This window comes from Oreochromis niloticus, linkage group LG4 (genome assembly GCF_001858045.2).
Source record: "Oreochromis niloticus isolate F11D_XX linkage group LG4, O_niloticus_UMD_NMBU, whole genome shotgun sequence".
NCBI classification, from domain to species: Eukaryota; Metazoa; Chordata; class Actinopteri; order Cichliformes; family Cichlidae; genus Oreochromis; species Oreochromis niloticus.
Window position 1 is genome coordinate 20,114,363 of NC_031969.2, and position 22,102 is coordinate 20,136,464.

Consider the following 22,102-nt stretch of genomic DNA (forward strand, 5'->3'; position numbering starts at 1 on the left):
TATTCAAAAAGGATGAAGGTGGAATAGTGTGATAATGCTTTATCAAGTTACCCTGCTGTTAGCCGACTCATACATGTCACCCTCAACCTTGCGTGCATAAGCCACCAGGTTCTCCATGCGTCGATCCTTCAGTGCTGCTGGGTCTGGGGTTGGGAATATGGCTTGTACTCTGATGAAAAAATTTAATAAAATAAGCAAATATAACCTGTTGTACCATGCGAGAACTCGTCTATCTACAAACACAGCTGTTTTATTGTTGCACTTACAGTTTATGCACCAGATGGGTGCGCAGGTCCTGAGTGACGTGTTCATGCCAGGCCTTCCTTAGCCCTGTGGCAGACAGAGGGGTGGCAGCGGGGAGGTTTCCCATACCTCCTACTACTGACCCATCTGGCATCAGCTGACTGTAAGACGGACGCAATTTGAACATAATTTGTAAATAACATTGAAAAATTATCTTCTTTAAAAAAAAAAAAAAAATTACCGAAGAGACTGAGAACACATATTTATGACTGACAATCAGTAACTTGAGAGGCATAAATTTATTTTGTGAAGGGCAGTACAGTAGACCGCATTTCAAGTGATGCAGAAGGAATGAAAAGTCTTACCTGCTAAGCGCAGGCAACGAGGAATCAGAGTGCATGCCAGTCTGGTTTGAGGAGGGGGTACCCATGCTTCCTGCCATCTGATTCATCTGATTAGAGCCTGGTTAACACACAGAAGAATTTATGAAAAACTGGCACAGAAGCAACTATGCACAAACGTCTAAACTGGCATTTCGTTTTATTCCATACCTAACGGGTTCATATTTCGCATCTGCTGGTGCTGAGAGCCCTGTGGGTTTTGCTGAGATGGACCCTGGCCCTGCACCTGAGCAGGAGACTGGTTCCCATATGGCAGACCCAGGGCTTCATAGGCCCTCTGCATGGAGCTGGGGTCAATTTGTGTTGCAGCGCTGCTGATGGCTGTTGCACTGGGCTGGCCAGGTCCAACTGTATTCATGGCATTTTGCAGACTGGCTCCAGATGAACTTAGCGTAGCTGTAGGGAGAAAACAGGATGATAAGTGGTTTTGCATTATAAATATTATATTAAAGAATTAACTCAAGTAATAGCCTGCAATAACTGAGGAGTAAATGCTGCTTCAGGTGTTCTTGTGTGCTTCTATGCTCTCCTGTATTAATGTCAGCCTATAAATTGTTAGAAAAAAAATAAGATTAGTATATAACTATAACAATTTTAAACATAAAAATGAAAAACTTGTTTTTTTTTAATGTGAAAATTTAAAAAAAGATTCCCTACAAATAGTCTTTTTGGGACTTTGACATCCCTGCGCTGCTCCCTGCTGTGTTGATAGCTGACAGGGAGCACGCTGCCTCTGTGGGGGATTTAAATCTGTCATAGGGCTTTTTAACCAATTAGAGAGCATGCTGTCCCAAGAACCTGCCCCCAGTGTTAAAAGCGCCAATGAGCCCCTCCCCTGGGTGTCACATTACAGGCCCAGTATTTCTAGAGGAATCCTCTCGCAGCTCGAGCCCTCACAGTCTGCGAGCCAGCAGAGAAGTGGCAGTGAAACACAACCTGCAGGTGGCACCACTTTATATCACAAACATATGAGGCTTATCCCAGAGTAATGACTGCTTTACTGAAAAGTTACCTGCATTTCAGACATCATCTTTATAATCCATGTGGGGTTTTTTTATATGGGTTTAATGAATAATTAAGATTAAAGTTATGGAGCTGCTGAAGTTACTTACGCTGCTGATTCCTTTTGTCACTTGCATTTTTCAAAGGCAGGCATACCGGACAGTCGTGCCGCGTACAGTTCTTCCAGTGGGAAATGATCTGTCTGGATGATGCACAGTGTGCAACTGGAGAAAGATAAAGCACAAATAGGAAAAATAGAGTGAGGTGCTGGTGACAGTTAATTCGCAAGACTACTGAACCCCAATATCGACAAACTACAGTGAAGAACAGATGATGGTTAAATGGAAAAAAATAGGATAATTTTTTTTTTACACATTATTAATTTTTATAGTTTATGTGTTAAACATTTTTATGCAGTACACATGTCAAATTTCCAAGTCTATAATCCTTGGATCCCCTCATCACTACCAACAACTGTCAGAGTGAAGCTACTAACTAACAGACATGGACCAAACTAGGAGAAACTTGTTTGTAACTTAAGATTCAACTTATTTTGGGTAATGTCAATCACTGAGGCTCTGTTAATGACACTATTGCACTGTCTCAATTTAAGCAATAAATCGAAAAGTGACACAATAGTGATCCTCGGCATTTTATTTTAAAGCCACATTTTAAAATTTAAAGTCAGTAATTTCTTCATAATGCCTTTCTAAAAGGCAAATTTCATGGATATTTTTTGTTTTTTGAAATTTCACTCAAAACTATTGTGGTGATGGTATGTGTGTGAGTCTGAAGAAACAGGTGTTTATTGTTGTTTGGATGAAACTTGCAAGACATCAACGCTCGGTGCCATTTTGTTTAGATGCTAAATGAAATGGCATCAAGCCCACATCACAGGCTCTAATTATGGCTGCAAACACATGGCACAGTAAACCCATCTGTTAGAAGCTGAATCTCCTTTTTATGAGATTATTAGCAGCAGTTAGCAGATAAAATACCAAACTAGAAGAACACGGTCACATAAAAGCTCGTATGGGTAGATCCAAGGCTTCTATTTATTTATTTTTTTAATTCAGTCCTCTGAAAACTCATCACTTTTCACTCACCGTGGCAGGCTTTGCCAGCCTGGCAGTGGGTCATATGGTTGAGTACGTTCTTCATGGTGCGGCAGTGGGGCAGGGTGCAGGTCCTCACCTCCCCGTTGGCCTGCTCCCGCCGCTGGCACTTGTGTGCATGCAGCAGCAGGACCAGCTGCTGCTGAATGAGTTTTCGCTTCTCCGGGTCGGCCGTTGGGCCTGCGGACACACCACCGGGAGCAGGGACCATTGATGCTACCTGTTGCGGCATCTGTGATACACACACAATACGCACACAAGTTAGTGATGGATACGCACAGAGGTGCAAACTCAGACACAGATATGGATATATTAATGATCATAGCGTGAGGAGAGGAAAAATATTGTTCCCCTGACTGAAGCTATGCATATCTTTTGGCCTTAGATTTAAGTCTGTATCATAGGTATGAAACCCCACAACGTGATCTACGTGGTAACCTGATGTGCACCTCCCTGGAAATGCAACTACACATAATGTCATTGCAGCCCACTATGCATTTCTGGCTACTTTTTCATTGCAGTTTTTTTAAAATTTGTCAGTGCAAGAACAACAACTATCACCTGAATATGATAAATAATCATCATAGTCTGAATATATAGTGGGGGAAAATTTATCCCCTAGCTGAATTTGTAAGTTTGTTCACTTAGAAAAAACTGAACAGCCTCCAATTTATATTCCCATATTAACGGGAAAAAAAAAACCAGAAAAACACATTGCATAAAACCTAGAAATGTGCACGTAATTGAGTGAAATAAGTATTTGATCCTTTGCAATCAGTCATTTCCAGATACTCCTGATTACAACTTAAGTGTATGAAGCACCCCCATGGACAAGGCCAAAGAGTGTCAAAGAATGTCAGAGACAAGACTGTCGACCTGCACAAGGCTGGAATGAGCTGCAAGACCCATCAGGAATAAGCTTGGTGAGATTAATCAGAAATGGAAGAAAGCTCCATGCAAGATCTTGCCTCATGGATTGAGGATGATCATGAGAAAAGATGGTGGATCAGCCCAAAATTACAGAGGAGCTTGTCAATGATCTAAAGGCAGTTGGAACCACAGTCACCAAGCATTACACCACTATGCTGTAATGGATCAAACTCTTTCAGCACCTTCAAGGACAACCTGCCCAAGAAGGCACATGTACAGGCCCGTATTAAATTTGCTAGCTTGACCTGCCATGTTTGAAGGAAGAGAAATGCTAAGTATGACCCAATGAACACCACCTCCAAAGTCAGGGATGAAGGTGGAAACATTGTGCTTTGAGGCTGTGTTTTTGCAAAGTTTACAGGACAACTTTACCGCACTGAGGGGCCAATGAGTGGGGCATATACCATAAAATCTTTACTGAGAAGCTTCCCACAGTCAGAAGACTGAAGATTGTAACCTTAGAAGACCCATTCACGACCAATGACCCAAAGCATACTGCCAAGGCAAAAAGGAGGGGCTAAAGAAGAAGAAGATTCCCTCCTCAGATGTGTCCAAACCTGGTGACCAACTACAAGAACATGCAGTGGCCTAGCCAGTCTCCAGAGCTCAATCTAGGGCTGTGCGATATGACCAAAATCTCATATCCCGATATTAAGACATCTATCGTCCGATAACGATATAAATCACAAAAATGTAACATTTTCTGTAAATTCTGTGAATCTCGGGCAGCTCGACTTGCGTGAAGTGTTTCCAGCTGGGCGTCGCGTACCTGGAGTCCAGTGTTTTAACTGATGCATGAAACGATACATTTTTAGACATAGGTTGTTACGGCCGCCGTTTTCTTTGTGAGTATTTATTACACAGCGTGCTGCGGGGAAAAGCCTGTTCTAACGTTTGAGGCTAATGTTTATTTTTTAGCACCTGGCAGCTCTTTTTTGCTTCTCATCCGTAAATACTCTGCATCTTTCACGTGATTCAGTTTATTTTGAAAAGTCTCAACAGGATCTTGAGCTTTATTGTGAAAGGTTTATGTGGAAAATAAACAAGCGGACACGAGGTGGTTTTACCATCGTTGTTGCTAACGACAACGCATAAAAACAAGTGCTTGTCCGTCTGTAGTGTGGTTATATTAAATATAAGAGAAAGAGAGAACTTTAGGAAATTAATATATCAAAATAATGAAAAAATATTGCCGTAAACAGTTTATTTTGCGACACCACGAAACAAACGATAGCGTAAAATGAAACGATAGACGTTTTTCTATCGTCATCCGATATGTATCGTTATATCGAACAGCCCTAGCTCAATCTTACAGAAAATCTGTGGAGGCAGCTGATGCTTTCAGTTGCCAAGCGACAGCTAAGAAACCTAAAGGATTTAGAGAGTTTCTGTAAAGAAGAGTGGACCAAAATCACTCTTGAGATGTGTCCAACTACAAAAACATCTTACCAATGTGTTACCAATGGGTTTTCCCACATTCTCCAAATTTTGCTTGGCGATCAAATACTTATTTCACTCAATGACATGCAAACAAAATTATAACTTGTGTGTCATATTTTTTCAGGACTTCGGTTAATATTCTGTCTTTCTCCATTTAAAATAAAACTAACTAAAAATTGGAGACATTTATTTCTAATAAGTGAGCAAAGTTACAAATTCAGCAGGGGATCAAATAATTATTGTCCCCACTGTAAAGAATCGCAGATATTAGCAAATTCCTGGAAGGAGACGACTGAAACTGTTGGAATGAAGATGAGGAAAAATGCAAAATAGTGACAAAACTTTAGGGACAAATATGTCTGCCTCTGCTTACATAGGTTAAGTTGCAGACATTAGTGTGTTGAGAGAGAACCAGAGGGACAGAGAGAGAGAGAAAGTGAAACAAATTCCCATTTCCAGCATTAACCACAAAAAATTTTTTTTACTGACCACGAGGGGACAGAACGGTTAAAACAATAAGTCATCTGCCGGGGTCTATTCTTTTCAGTTTCCCCCCCCCCACTGATACCATTCCTCCAACTTTAATCTGTTTTTACACACGTAAAACTAGCGCACCCATCTCCCCACCACACTTCAAACCCTCCTCACACACATACTCTCTTTCACCAACAAATACACAAGAGTTAACCTACCATCTCTGCTAGTGCACAGCTACATTAAACTCCAATTAAAAATCAGAACAAAGAAATGCCCTGTCTGTTTTCTCTTGTTTGTAAGTGAATGATCACTGTATCCCATACCCACATCTACACTCAACTGGAAGAGCACCGTTGTACTGGTATGAACATGTGTGCGGGCACATGCGCTCCCACACACCATCGCAAGTGTCGGTCATGTATGTCACGTATAACATTGCATTAACAGCAAAGAGGACATACAGTGTAATCACTGGAAAAAATGGTAACGATTGTTAATGTTAAACGGGTACTCAGATAAGTGAAACATCAAGTCCATCAAAATAACATTAAAACTAGAGTTGCATCCAAACTGTTAGAGCTGGCATTCGCTACATCAAAACAACTCAACTTTAACGGGCCAATTAATAGTCTCAAGCTAATTAAGGTTATTAAAATGCTACAGAAGATTTACTTTAAGGCATGCTGTGAGTGGAAAATTCAACACCCAACGCCTTTTCAGTCTTTAATGCCTCCAAAGTTAAAGCGAAAGTCATCCTTTCTTTCTCAAGTCTTCACTAAATTTGGGCAACAGTTGCTTTATTTCCAACACTAAATACTTTAAAGAAAACAAATTTTGCCCCATCCTCCATCCCCGACCTCACACACTACCATGCCATCACTGCCAAAAATCTTATAAGACTGTAAGATCTACAAAGATGTTTAAAAACAAAGAACCCTCCAAATACCATTTCAAACTGTTTAACCTCTTATCCTGATTGCTGTCCACTTATGGTCCGTAATAAGGGTTGACTAACATACATTGCTCAATGAGAACAAGCTTATGCTACTGCGCCTTCATGCTGGAAGCATGAAATAAACTTCCTGTTGTGTTTCTCTCCCTCTCTTACCAGAGGCAGTAGTGAGAGCTCCATCTGTGAAGTCCCAATTTGCCACAGAGTACGCATTAGGGTGGGTGGATAGCACCAAGTTACAAGAGGTGCACTTTAAACCCTTTGGATGCATTTTTTAAAAAGGTAACAGTGAAGCCTGCAGACTACCTGCAACTAAACTTGGTTCATGGTGTTGACATACACAAAGTGCAAAGTAGTGCAGAAGACAGTGGAGAACATGAAATGTTCAATAACCATAAGTGCAACAAAATGCATTGTAAGGCAGACCACGCGGTTTATCAAACACCGTTTTTACTGTCCCTGCTTCACCTACAAAACCAGATGCGACGTCACATCTGTTTGATGATCAACAACAGACAGCTGTGGTTGACCAGTCACAAGCAACAGCTCTGCTAGGACTGAGTCACTTTCCCTGTAAGTACGCTGAAACAGACTTGCTGAAATTTAGCTCCTGGTGCTCATCTCCACAACAGGAAGATGACAGTGGAAAAAAAGCTGAAACCAAGCTGAAACCAGGCCAACAGGTACAAGTTCAGGAAGGGCTCAGTAAGTTGTGTCAGAGTAAAAAAGCTAAAATAAGAATGTAACATGTAACAGCAAGGACAGAAACTAACTTTAAACTAGGACGTTTACCCTCGTTTATTATTTTTTAAACAACGGACGGACACTCACCATGTTTGGCACACTCCCAGCTCCCTTCAAATCAGCAGGAAACTGAGGAAGGTTGTTGGAAATCGCCGTCTTGTTCTGCAGTTGTTGGGCATTGACCCCCGCTGCCCCCATCTGTTGCACCCCAGGCTGGCCATACTGCTGGCTAAATGGAGCTCCTGGCATCGGCATCTACAGTGAGTAACAGGATGCAGGCTAGTTAGAAGATCTATCGTGCAGCGTACCCTCATAGTGGACCGCTCCTTTACCTCTCCACTCACTTGTGTCTCATTGCAAATGGGACTGACTGTAACATACACTGCAAATCCAATGAAGGTCAACAGGAGCCCAAGAAGAGTTTTCCTACTGGGCACCGTAGGAGGTTAATCTGACAACGAACAGGCAGAACAAATTCAAGCACTCTCTTTTCAAGAAAAGGAGCATTGCTGCTGCCGTTTGTTATAAAGTTTTCGTTGTTGTTTTTATGTTGAAAGCGCAGGTAAAACACAAATCCTTCAAAGTCTACAAAGTGATGGTCAGTCTTCTCATCAGTGTTTCCCAGTCAAGAAAAGTCACATTAAAGGATAATTCCAGTTTAATTCAACCTTCACGTGTTTGGCTTTATGACCCTACTCCACATGTTTCACTTCCACTGTGGGGAGACAGGGAAATGGGGAATGACACAAAAAAAGATGTAAATGCTGTTGTGTGAAGGAGCTAGCATGGGCTCCATGCAGCTTTTCAAACCAGCAGATTTTTATATGAATCATTTGTCCTCCGTCTGACTGAAGGTAAACAGAAATTAGCTGCCTTGCATGAATACTCGCAAGCCGAACTAATCACTGACACACACAGTTCAGCATTTCCTCTTGGTTAAACCCCTTCCCCCACCAGTGATTACTCCACATACCATTATGTGGACAATCAGTCATTTGATTTTAAATGGTTGGCCATATTTATTTGCGCCATCGTCCACAGAAAATAATCCCAAACAAAAGGAAGATGGCTGAAAAGACCGAAAGACATCAGGACCGTCCTGCTTTCCCAGCCAACAAAGGAAACTTTTGGTGAGACTTGTTGGCAGCAGACTTGGAAAATCCTGACGTGTCCATAAGTTATAGTAATCTAACTACAACTAATGAATCTGCAGCTTTGATTAACACTGCCGCTCAAAGATCATGTTTTGTAGAAAACAAGTGAAAGTAGAACTGATTAAAATGATAATTTAATGCGTTACCTGCAACAACAAAAGCATGTGGTTACAAATACTCTTCAGTATCTATGCTACCAAAGTTGTGTGCGTATTGGAAAATTAGCTCAAGGTACATAACACACATTTATTAGCCAGCAAGTGTGACATCTTCTTAAAAGACTGTTCCAGGAACTCATTTCGATTAACCAAAATTACATATTTCCTTTTTTTTGATGAAATTTCAGTTTCAATCATCTCCTGCATCTTGCCAGGCTTCACCAGGAGCAAAATTAACAGACTTGATCACACAACATTAAGGCCACACATAAAGATACTTCCTTATCAAGAGCTCTGACCACCATTTATTACCACAGCTGACACTAGCTTTTAGTCCCCTCTGATACCCTCAACTTGAACCGTTCTGCTGCTTCTGCTTGACGCTGTTCTGTGGTGGCCAAAGCAGCAGTCTGCTTTGCTTTCGCTGCTGGGCAGGGCTTGCCCAGCAAAAAAAGAGAAAAAAAAAAGGGAGGTGACAACACGCACAGAAAGCTTGCACAACAGCTGAGCAGAGCGCTGCACTGCTGCCTGCCCCTCCCCCTTCCACTTCTCCACACAGAGAGACACAGATGCTTTCCTGCTGCCGCTCTCTCATTCACACATTCGGCCTCCCACATGGGTTCTCCCACTTGATGATCTGCACGTATTACAGGCACTTATTGCTGTTGTCATGCCTGCAAACGGTGGCACGCGCCAAAAATGACGTGACAGCTTCTGTTGTTCCGTGCAGTACGCTTTGGTGTTGTTTTAGCTTGTAAGCTGGCCCGCGCAGCACAGCTGGGCTGGAGACACGAGAGCGTGAGCCGTTTGGTCTCTACATGAATTTCAACGATAGGAGCACAAAGATTTCCAGATGGCTTAGTGGGAGATTGCAGCAACAATTGGAAAACATGAGAACTTATGGAGAAAACTTTAAAAAAAAAAAAAAAAAAAAAAAAAAGGGTCAAGAAACGCTTTGTTTCACATTTCAACTTCTTCCATTTCAGCGCTAACGAGTTTTCCTTTTGTTTGCAAGTCGAGCAAAGTTGAGTAAAGACACCATAATAAAAGTGGTCGCTTCGCACACACCTGGAGACGAATACTGCCACATCGCCGCTGATTTAGGAAGAGAAGAGGTCAAAACCGGAAGCATTGATTTGAGAAGTCTAATTTTCAAACTGTGTCAAAATCTCCTTATGTGTAACCTGTTAATCTCTTAGCTTCTACACTTGACATAGTAGTGGCAGTAGTGGCAGCGGTGCATGGCGCTTGGTTACAAAATTTGAGAGGTGCACGGCTACTTAAAGTGACTCCGAAACAGCAGTGCTGAGTGTGTTGAGCATAAAAGTGGCCTTAAGAAGCACCGACTCTTCTCAGTGGATCTAATTTTCTTCTCTTCTTTACGTATTTACAGTCTGATTAATAAACGTTTATGACAGATGTAAAAATGCTGTACTAAAATGAACAGATTCCTTTAAGGTGGAGTTTTTTTGTCTATTGCCACTTTACTGTATGATGGCAATTCAATTCATTTCTTTCAAAAAAATTCAAATAAAAATCATGCTATGTCACTTGCAGCTCACATGAATTGTTTGGTTAAAAAGATAAAAATTGCTCCATATTTTAAAAAAATTATGTTAGCTATATCTGCCCAACCAAAGGAAACAAAAATTAATTAAAAAAAAAAATCTCTTACTTTAACTTTTTTCCTCACAAAAATCACAACAATTTGATCAGAGTACAGTCGGTCCACAAGTAGACAACCATGGCGAGGACAGCAGCCATATTGAAATCAGGTACAGTACGTTTTTCTTTTTACAAATCGAATCACAAAACTTCTTGATCGCACGTCATACTGCTCACAAGCTGGTTCAAATCGACCTATTCTTCTTACCCCATTTCCTCACCTCAAACATAATCATGGCGTCTCAGTACGATCAAAAGGTGACAGTTTCAGTTTCGTACAAATGACATCATATATAAGGGAGATACAAAGCAATACACGTTGATAAACAATGAAATAACACAAACAGTCCTATATTACTACGTATGTGTCTATATGAGGAAAGGAGGGGCTTTTTTCATGTGGCGACGTCTGTTCAAATAATCTTAGTGAGAACTAGCCTGCTGGTTTAACCCTGGTTTCCTGTCAAACCGCAAAGCTCTCAGACAAAAGGAAAGACATGTTCTCACAATGAGCACTTCAAAGTCTGTGAAAGTAAAGATTATCACAACCAACTGCAACCAGCAGCACATCATGGAAATTATTTTTCATTCACAAACTTTGACTCGCTTTGTAGAAGTACGATGACACAGTTTTCAGGTCTTGTCACATTTGCCCTGGTTGTGTCAACTTGCAGCATGTAAGACCACAATGACTGACACCACTGACTACAGACTGAACAAATTCCTATTCAAAATGTTTGTACTGTATTTTTTGCACTATAAGGCGCGCTTAAAATCCTTTAATTTTCTCAAAAATCGACAGTGTGGGTCTAAACTCTGCTTCAGGTCCCAAAGTCAAACGAACACTGCGACATCATTGAGAGATAAAAACAGTCTAAATTTTTTGATCTTTAATAAAATGAACAGTGTTGCTGCTCTACCAGGTGGAACAATTAAGTTTAACATCCAGGCATCCATGAAAACAGAATTTATTAAATTTAACGGAGTTAGAAGTTAGTAGGAAGTTGGTCGCTAGTTTGCACCCAAACATGATATAGCATGTTCTGACTGAGAGATTTCTGAAAAAATTAAAACGTACAGCTCTGCTCTCACTTCCAACATAAATGAAGACAGAAAACTAAACAGCAGTGACTTTTGTAGGGTTGGACTTGGACTAGCTGGTATATAAGGTTGTGCTACGTGATCGCTAGCAACACAGCTATGTTAGCATAACATAAACACAGTGAAGCTGGAGGATGAATGCTAACTTTTTTCCACTCGATAAAAGTTAAGGCGAGGGTTCCCAATGGTTAGCGACAAATTCAATCGCATGGCAGGATGCTGTAAACGAACCAAACTTCAGTCAGGAGAACAACTAAGATAATCCATCCACAACACGAGGTTAGTCATTAATATACTGCAAAAACATGGGAACAGAGCAGCTGCGGGAGAATTCAACATTAATGAATCAATGGTATGGAAGCGGAGGAAGCAAGAAGAATGAGCTGAGTAAAGCTTGACTTATCTGGTTGTTTTGTTTCGCTTAATGCGCCTTATGGTCTGAAAAATACGGTATTCATGTTAGCTGAGCAGAGTTTCAAACCTTACCTTATTCATGTTTCCTGCTTGCTGAGCACTCATTGTGTTGTGTGCACCCATCTGTGGCCCTCCTTGTGTGAGTGCATCTCCCACCACACTGCTTCCAGCACCAGGTCCAGCGCCCACTTGTGTCCCCTGCATGGCCTGGCCCTGGTACTGCATGCCAAGACCAGGTCTCCCTCGCCCTGCTGGTCCCATAGCCCCATTAATCACTTGTCCTGTCTGGCCCATGCCACCATGAACCTGGCCCATGGGCTGGTTGAAGCCCATGCCTGCACTTCCATTGCCTTGTCCTGGACCTCCCTTCTGGCCCTGGGGAGACTGGTGATTGGGGGATCCCTGTCCTAGTGTATTTTTACCAAGCACACCACCTAGCTGGTTTCCCACCATGCTTCCTTGTGGCAGGCCACCTCCTAAATTGTTTGAGCTTCCCGGTCGCAAGAGCTCAGACAGCTGCTTGTGCTTCGCGGCAGCATCAGGAACCACTGAGTTAAGACCAGGACCAGCACCTGGGCCACCATTAGAGGACATTCCCATTCCCAAGTCTCCATTGGGTATGAGCTCATCAGGAAGGTCATTTTCCAGGTCAAACAGTGACACGAGATCTAAACAAGAGAGAAAGGAAAACAAGAATTAATCAATAAGCTACCAGTTAGTTATTAGCTGACTGTATAGAATTTCTGTTCTTTTACATTAGAAATATCGTCCATTATCGTCCAAGGTTTTATTGGAAATCAGCAATGTTTTGTTTATGTATTTATTTATATTTTCATTCATTCAGAAAACAATGGGGGGAAAATACATAGTGGTTTGTATTGAATCAATGTCTTCATGGAAGTTACTGAGCAATAAAAGCTACTTTTAGCTGCTCCCTTCATCAGAAGGGGCTACCAGAGTGGGTGGCTCAACATATTTTCATTTGGCAGATTTTTTCCACTGAATGCCTTTTGTGACACAACCCTCAAGGGATTGATATCTCCCTCCTGGGAGTGATCAGGGGATCTTTTGCTAGAAGCACGTGCAAACCACTAGATTATGGAGCCATAAAAATACAAAGCAATAACCTAATCATTTTTCCTTTCTAAGCATACGTAGAGTCCTTTCAGGAGGTTTTCACAACTTCAACTCTTCTGGGATGGCTTTTCACAATGTTTATGTGTGTGTTTTTTAGGAATTTTAGACCATTCTCCAGAGGTAAAGATGTTCATGTTGGATGAGAAGGCCTAGCTCCTAGTCTCTGCTCTAATTCATCCCAAAGGTGATCCATGATGAATTTGTACAGGCCAGTAAAGTTCTTCTACACCAAACATGTTCATTTAAGTCATTTTGGACCTTGCATCATGTACTGCTGAGGAGTTACGCTGGAACAGAAATGGGTCATCCCCAAAATGTTCCCACAAAGGTGGGAGCATGAAATTGTCCAAAATGTCTTTGAGGCAATAAGAGTTCCTTTCACTGGAACTAAAGCTCCATTTCCATTATTACATAGTCGTACCAACTTGGCACGGTTCACCGCGGTTTTCAGGGTTTCCATTAGGTCATAGTACCTGGTACCAGGTACTTTTTTAGTACCTATTCGGCTGGGGTTCCAAGCGATTTTCCAAGCATTTTAGCATCTGCTCGGATTGCTCGGAATTCCAGCCAAGCAGGTACTAAAATGTAACGTTATCAGACTGCATGCCCCCTATTGGCTGGTCAATAGCATCCCTCCATGAGTCACAAGAACATCTGCTTCATGAAAATTAAAACCGCCATTTTTAAAATGCAGCAACGGGGGAAATGTCTACAAACAAACAAACAAAAAACAACAAACAAAACAAACAACCCCACGGTACCCAATTCTGTCAAAAAGGCACAGACCAAGCAACAGGCACATTCTTCCCTCGCCGTCCACCTTGGTTGTAGACGCTCAGATGCATTGCTGTTACAATGATCACACACACTCCAATCCGAGTAGAGTAGGTACTAATGGAAAAGGGGCTTAAGGGGCCAAGCTGAACTCTGAAGAACAACCCCATGCAACAACACACCCGCCCCAAACTTTACACTTGACACAGTGTGCATCACAATGGCAGATGGAAAAAAGTGATTCACAACTCCAAAGAACATATCTCCAGTGCTCTACAGTCCATCTGCAGCGTGCTTTACTCACGGCATCTGCCGCTCAGCATTGTGCTGGTGATGTAAGGCTTGGATGGCCATTCTTCCAAATATGAAGTTTGGAGGTCTGTAGAAATTGACTCTGCAGAAATCTGGCAACCTGTGCACACTATGCACCTCAGCATCCAGTAACCCCGCTCTGTGACTTTATGTGGCCTACCACTTTGTGGCTGAGTTGCCATCATTCCCAATCACTTCCACTTTGTTATAATACCACTAACAGCTGACTGTGGAATATCTAGCAGTGAGAAAATTTCATAGCTGGACTGTTGTCCCATCATGGTACCACACTGGAATTCACTGAGAAACCCATTCTTTCACAAATGTTTGTAGATGCAGTCTACATGTCAAGGTGCTTGACTTTAAAACCGTGGCCATGGAAGTGATTGGAACACCTGAATTCCATGATTTGTATAGGTGAGTGAATATGTTAGGCAATTATAGTGCATTTCTGAAATTTCACACTGACTTACCTTCAGTTTAGAAACAATCAGGCTGAACAGAGAAAATAATTAAACTGCAGATGAACTCTTGCATGTGTGCAATGTGTACATTCACACACAGCAAACTTAAAAGTAAAATAATAAAGTAACACAGCCCCAGCTGTAACCTTACAGTAACACTGGGTACAAAAGAAATCATACAGAGGGGAGCTTTTGCTCTGAAACTCGGAGCACTCTTGTGGTGCAAAGAATGAGTAAACATGAATACTCAACACACAGATAACATTAATGAAGGTTATAGTCCAAATCGCGTTTATGCCAAGGTCCTTAACATAGGGGTGTGAGCGTGGCTGTGAACGCCAGCCAATAAACATTTTACTAGCACCACAACCACACCCGCACACACGCCTGGCTCAATGTCTAGGGCCACTAGGTAATTACGACTGGAGTATAATCAAACCTGTTCCTCAATGATATGTGGCAGATACTACAAAAAGCTTAAATATTCTAGTCACAAACATTAACTGCTCCCAACAATCACAGATGTTTACATCAGCACTGTAACTGCAATAAGTTAATCAACCGATTCGCACTACAACCTGGTTTGCCTCTTATCTGTAGTTATTTTTATTTAATTTAATAACTGTACAGTACTCTGTATATAGTAACCATTATCCTTAATGTAAATATGTAAGAAAAATTGTGTATGTTTCTGTTCTGTGTCCTGTGTACTGTCTGTTTGTTTGTTTGTTTGTTTGTTTGTTTGTATGTGTGTCTTTTTGTCTGCTGTTACAACCAAATTTCCCTTTTTGGGACAATTAAAGGATTATTCTATTCTATTCTATTCTATTCTATTCTAAATGAAATACCGGAGGTAAGCTTAAGTTTAGAGGAATAAGACTTGGTGGACCAAGAAAACTATGTGAACTATGTGTAGGCAAAGAGCAAGCAACCAGGCCTCGCTTAAGACCTTCAATATGATGATCCTATCCAAAAGATAAAAAGTATGGTCTGAAGCAGGTAACTACATGCCAAGTAGTGGGAAATGGTAGTAACCACTATTCAGAGAATCCCACCATCTGATACACACTATTCTCTCTGAAGACGACATTACTACAATTGGCTATAATTCACCCAAAAGTTTTCAGCAGTCACATTAAAATCTTTAATTTCTCTTCATCTGGTAGCAGACAGTTGTAAAGCGCTTCAGTTTCTCCTAACAACAAAGGAAGAAAAGAAAATCCGAGCAATTACAGCAACATTAGATTTATAAGAAAACTGGATAAATGTGTATGGAGAAAATCAAAGTAATTAAGTGTCCCGCTTCCAATGAGCACTGCAAACCAGATGAAAGCACAAGGACACGAGCTCCCCTATAACCATTAGATAGGCTTTACGTATGGCAAGTGTTTGAAAAACATCCTAACTAAATGAATATAATTTGGCCGCTGACAGGTGGGATAGGCGGTTAAGAAAATGGATGGATGCGATGGTTGGATGGACTTGCATGCCTCTTAAAACATGTACTGCAGCCACAGGTTGTGTAACAGAGAGCCGACGCTAAAGGCAAAGTGTTTCATGCTGCTGAAAGCAAACCAATGAAGAGACCATGAGAGAAATGGAGAGAAAATCAACTGTTAATTATCCTTTCACAGGTTTCCCTACTATAAACTTGTGAACTTTACTTCCTCTAAAAAGATCTTGTTCCCCAAAGGCTCCATTTTCATCCCACTGTAAAGCAAAAGGGGTGTGTTTGCATGCAGGGGATTTTTTTTTTTTTTTTTTTTTTTTAATCATTTTGTCTTTTCACAAATTCTGTATTCATAATAACTGGATGTGACAATTGAATTATGGCTACTGTAGTCAGGAGCCTCGCGGAGTAATATGTACCGTGTTTCAACATAATATTACCGTATTGTGTGTGTACAACCCTTTTTAAGTTTTGTGGATATTATACATGGTTATGCTCAGGATATGTCGGCCAATTTCCACTGGAAATGCCTTTTGGTTAAACTGTCACCGAGGAATTTGCATTTTCACTGTTAAATTTTTATATAGCTTTAATGCACATTAAAAAAACAGCTGCTTGTTTAAGTGAAAATACATTGATGGGGTAATAATAAAGTTGTGGAGGTGTAAAGTATTTTGTAAAGTATTTTGTCTCACGTCAATTATATCGTCAGTTATATCGATATCGCAAATTTTCAAATATATATCGTGATAAATATTTTTGGCCATATTGCCAATTTTATGTAAAAGAGAAAATAGCCAAAAATGGTTTTAATTGCAAACTTAACAAATCTGACATATACCAATGTGTTGGGTCATATAAACAGCAGCTGCATCCAGCTAAGATGGTTCCAGCATCTGCTGCAGAAATTGAGCTGGATCTGAAGCATCCCCTCTCATCAAAAAAGGAATATATCACAATAGAAATGCTTATTACAAATCAGGACATACAGACAGTGTCATTAGTTCTTGTGAAGAGATTACAATTTCTGGAAAACAGGTAACCACAGGCAAGCTCAAAGCTGTGTGGGCATTTGTCCCTCTTTCATTTTAGTGCAATAATTTCCAAAATCAGTAAAGTCACAAGATTGTTGTTTTAATTACAGAGGGGGGGTGAAGTAAAGACTGTAAAATGTGTTCAGCTGTTATCTACACAATCATCCCATCAAGACAACCTGGTTATGTGCCTAACGCATGTAAGGCCGAAACAAGGAAAGACGACTTTTCTGAAAAAAATGAGACAGTAAAAAGACATCAGCACGAAACGAATAACACGCTGCAAAAAGCAGTCAAACAACAACATGATGATGTGGATATGGGGCGTCTTTCTAAAGCTGGATAAACAGCAGAGCTATATCAGCTATAGATATGCAGGCAACATATGAGTGAATTAGAACCCAAGTTCGCTAACAAGTTAACAAGTTTCTTGCGGTAACTTTAACTTAAACTCTAGCAGCAATCACTGTGTGCCTTTTCAGCCAATGTTCTGTGGCAGGAACCGACCTGCGTTTGTGCTTTGTTCTTTTTCCATACACCATCAATTAGCATGGCATTTGTTCAAACACTCTGATGAGAGACCTCAATTATGTTGGACTTGTTGTAAATTAAAGTTACGTTGTGAAACTGCACATGTGGAGTGGAAGTATAAACTGCAGGAGGTTCTAGATTTATTTTCATTCAGTTACCAAACTTTTCATCTGGCATTTATCAGGTTTCTCTAATATCAGATAATTTTACTAAATTCAGTTTTTATGACTTAGTGACCAGTGTGTGAATGTGTGTGAATGGGTGGATGACTGAATGCGTAAAGCGCTTTGGGGTCCTTAGGGACCAAGTAAAGCGCTATACAAATACAAGCCATTTACCATTGATATGAAAAGCTGCATTTCCTATAGTTCCTCCTTTAAGGTAGGTAACCTCCTGAAAGAGAGGAAACTTTTGAGTGCACCAAGTTTGACTACAAATGTATAGTGTATGCTGCGGCACTGGCAACCACAACATGCGAATACTGACTTAATAAAAAAGCTACTAAAAGATAACACAAGGTGTCACCACAGCAGGTAGCGTTGGATGCCTTTCGCAAAGGGATCCGTCTCTCCTCGCAGAATCGAATGTGGGATATTAGCGAATTGTGTAAACCACTACACTATGAAGCCACTACAGCTCTTTAAAAATAAATACAAACATAAAATAAAATAAAAAATGACATAAACCAACAATGAAATCATAAAGCATATAGGGAAAATAGAGCAATTTTGACTTCTTCACACACATTAACTAAAAAAATAAAACAAAATAAAATAAAAATTTTAGCCAAAGCCAATTGTTCAGCTCAGCTTGCTGCCTTTGACATCCCACATAAAGCCTTTTTCTACTAGTTCCTACTTGGCTCAAAGCGAGGAGGTTGGACAAAACTCAACCCGGTATTGGTTGTTTTCTATTACAATCAATTACCACCTAATGTCCATGGGGTCATTATAGCAACACAGCCGAAAGTCCCGTGACATCATCTGTATGTGACACAAACGCCACAACAAAGGAGAATGTTGAGGTGATGGTGTACCTGCTGCTCGGTGTATGGCTTTTTGTCAGACTCGGACACTATGGTAGTATTTTTTGTGCTCGTTTCCGGGATTTAAAAATGGCGGTTTTGATTTCCGTGAAGGAGACACTCTCATGACTCATCAAATGGCGCCTCTGCCAATCCGTGGCATGCAGTCTGTTGACATCAAATTTTCAGATCACCTGGAACCCCAGCCGAGTAGGCACTACAAAAGTACCTGTTACCAGGTACCATCACCTAATGGAAAATCCTAAAAGATAATTCAAGCTGTGCCGAGTCAACCCGACTAGTTACTAGTGGACAAGGGGTATTAAGGCCCTTTTCCATTAGTATCTACTCAGTATCTAAGTTCACGAAAATTAAAACTGCCAATTTTGAAACCCGGCAACGAGGGAAATGGCTACCAAGGAAAAAAATTTAAAAAATTTAAAAAATAAAAAACACGCCACAGTCCCCGAGTATGACGAAATGCCACAGACCAAGCTGCAGGTATATTCTTGTCTCAACGTCCACCTTTTTGTAGCGTTCGCGTCGCATATTAATTATGGCGCAGTACGCTCGGACGCTTTGCGATGACAACAACCACGCATGTGGTTAGGTAGTACTAGATCGTAATGGAAAACCGGCCGATCCGAATCAATCCGAGTAGGTACTAATGGAAAAGGGGCTTTAGAGTGGGAGCAATGCAAAGGGAAGACCTTAACAGGGGTGTATGGGAAAAATTATTTACTGCACACGCTCAAAATGGCAATGTGAGCACACTGCACCCAAAGAACATACAATGGGTTCATTCGGCTGCTTATTCTTGCCATTTCCTTTGTAACATTGTTATCATAAAGCCCATGGCGCACAACACCTAGAGGCTTATTCTTATTATTTCTAAATAACTGCCCCAAGGTGTTACCAACATGGTTGCAGAGTGACAGAACTTGTTTCTAAAAGATTTCTATTTGCATACACGCCAAAGTTTTTCGTAAAAAATTTACAGGTACATAGTGAGAGCATGATACTCACTAGGCCTGCACAATAAATCGAAAATTTATTGTCATCGCGATATCAGCCTGTGCGATGGGCCCATCGCAAAAGACTGCGTAAACTGCGATAATTGGGTACCTTAAAATGTTTACACACGTGCTTTAAAGAATTTACCAATCAAAGAAACCCCTTTACACATTTGACCAGTCGAATAGAGCCCTTCACGGCATTAACCAATCAAATGGATTAGAGGCCGAGCGAACAACGCTGCAGCAACGAGTTAGAGTTGTAATGGCTGAGAGCGAGACGCATGACGAGAACGCTACTGACTATGAACTCGTGGCTAAAAAACAGCAGTCCAACAGCCATCTCTGTATCAGAGTTTTTCAAGTGGAACTCCTTATGAGAAAACGTTGAAGCGGTACAAAGAAATAACAGAGGCCATTACACATTTTTTGGCTAAAGACGTGATGCCTATAAATACAGTTAGCAGAGAGGGCTTCACCAGCCTGATACATAAAGAGGACCGGAGATACCGCATCCCCTCACGAAACTACTTTTCCCATGTCGCCATTCCACAAATGTACGAAACATGCCGCAAGACCGTCATGTTTGAACTGAGCCAAGCTGAAAACTACACAAGCACTACAGTAAAGTTTCCTCTCCAGTTTTGACTTACATCATAACTACTTGGTGAGTGGTAAAATGATGAACAACTGCATTGAGATAATTTGCAGTATAATTTAAGTTATGTTTATTTAAAACTAATTATAGAGACCGGGAAGGATGTCTTTCAGAATTCAAGCCTCAGAAATTTTTTTTATGGGGGCAATGTTTCAATGTTAAAGTGCACTTTGTTGTTACACTGCTAATACAGCAGCTTTCTTTAAATAAAACTTGCAGTAAAACTGAAATTATGTATTCGTTTTGGGGGTTTTTTGCTATTTATTTTATCGCAAGTCATATCGTTATCGCAATATTGATCACAATTATCGCACATCGCAGGTTTTCCTAATATCGTGCAGCCCTAATACTCACTGATATCTTTTATGACCTCTGACAAAACACTGTTTTTGTGTTGTTAATGTATTCTGTACTAATTATTCTTATTATGTTAATTATACATTTAAATCTTTTTTAAAAGACCAATATGACAATCTGCTCCCTTTTAATAAAGTATGATGATCAAAGAAAACCTCTGAACTGATGAAACAAAGAAATACAGGAAACGTACTGTTGTATGTGAAGAGAAAACGTGCGAGTGGGCTGTTTTCCACACATTTGAGTGGCACTGCAACTGTAAAACTTTTAATATGGTGTTTTATAAGAACTATGATGACTTCAAGATGTACAAAATTAGCTGCCCACAAAACATGTAAAGCTGGGGCTGCAATCATTTGCGGCCCTGTGTTTATGAAAACCGCAACCATTTAGAGAAATGGACAAGAAAATTTCTGGGCGAAACAATCTAAGATCACAAAATATAATTTTTTTTTATTAATTTTGGGGCAAAGAACTGAATGAATTAAACTGCTGAAAATGCTTTCTCAGAGGATTTTAGCGATCCAGTGCCCCACATGCTTCTCATCTCCACCAATTACGCCACAAGAGACATCAGCCAGCACATCCAGAGTATCGTCTGCCACTGTTCACCAGGTTGGTGAAAAGCACATTTTAGCACTCTTGAACACTACCAATACACCCAGGAGTTGGTTGTCTCGCAGACACCGAGGCCAGAAAGAGGAAGAGAGAAACCCGTTAGGTGAGCGGTAGGATCGAAGATGGCTGCTACTGCCTGTGGTGCTGACACGCCCACTCAGTCATACAAACGAAAACAAGTGACACTGGCCTGAAGCCACAGGCACATACGCATACTGACAAGAGAGTAGAGCACCATGAAAAACAAAAAAAAAGTCACACATTAACAAAAACATCAAAGACTGCTAATCTGTGCCTGTGAACATCAGCTCTGTACACAGTTGGCTTGATGTGGCATAGGGTGATGTCGTTCCTATCAGCCCAACTACTAATAATAGTTACCAAGGTGACTCAGTCCACAATATAATGTGTAAATAACAGTCACGATGATTTGGACAAACACTCTGAAGCCCCACAATATTTAAATGATCAGTCAGTAATTAGCATTGAAATTTGAATGGACTGCATTCACACAATTTACTTTGGAATTAATATGAATTCAGTTTATTCGACGAGCAACAGAACAATCGTTTTTTCACAGTTGGTCTTTATCCCTCAAGCATGCCACAATTTAAACTAGAGGAGGTCTCCGAGAGAAAATGAGTGTTGCACCACGAGCGACACGCTCCTCTATTGATTTACTAGTGGACAATCGCCTTGCTCTTAATTTAAAAGTTGCGTGCTTGCCACACAGCTAACCCTCGTGTTTCCCCTTGTTTAAAGGGAAACATGAGGGTTAGCTGTTTAGCACTGCTGCAGTGGTCTTCCTGGTCAGGGGGAGGGGTGTCCACTCTAAGCAGAACCCAAAGAGTGTGGAAATCTGCTTGATGCGCTCCTGCAACAAACCCCCGGTGGCTGCTGAGCAAAACCTTTATGCTGAATCCAACCAGCAGAA

At 40.9% G+C, this 22,102-nt stretch overlaps 1 protein-coding gene across 1 annotated transcript in view; it reads right to left on the reverse strand.

The window, feature by feature from the left end:
* Positions 1–22,102, reverse strand: part of crebbpb (CREB binding lysine acetyltransferase b) — a 40,992-nt gene that overhangs the window by 15,834 nt on the left and 3,056 nt on the right. Inside the window, 8 exon segments of the mRNA XM_025906229.1 lie at positions 52–169; positions 267–404; positions 609–705; positions 795–1,040; positions 1,757–1,870; positions 2,753–2,993; positions 7,392–7,559; positions 11,869–12,464. Coding sequence (XP_025762014.1) covers positions 52–169; positions 267–404; positions 609–705; positions 795–1,040; positions 1,757–1,870; positions 2,753–2,993; positions 7,392–7,559; positions 11,869–12,464 — 1,718 coding nt within the window.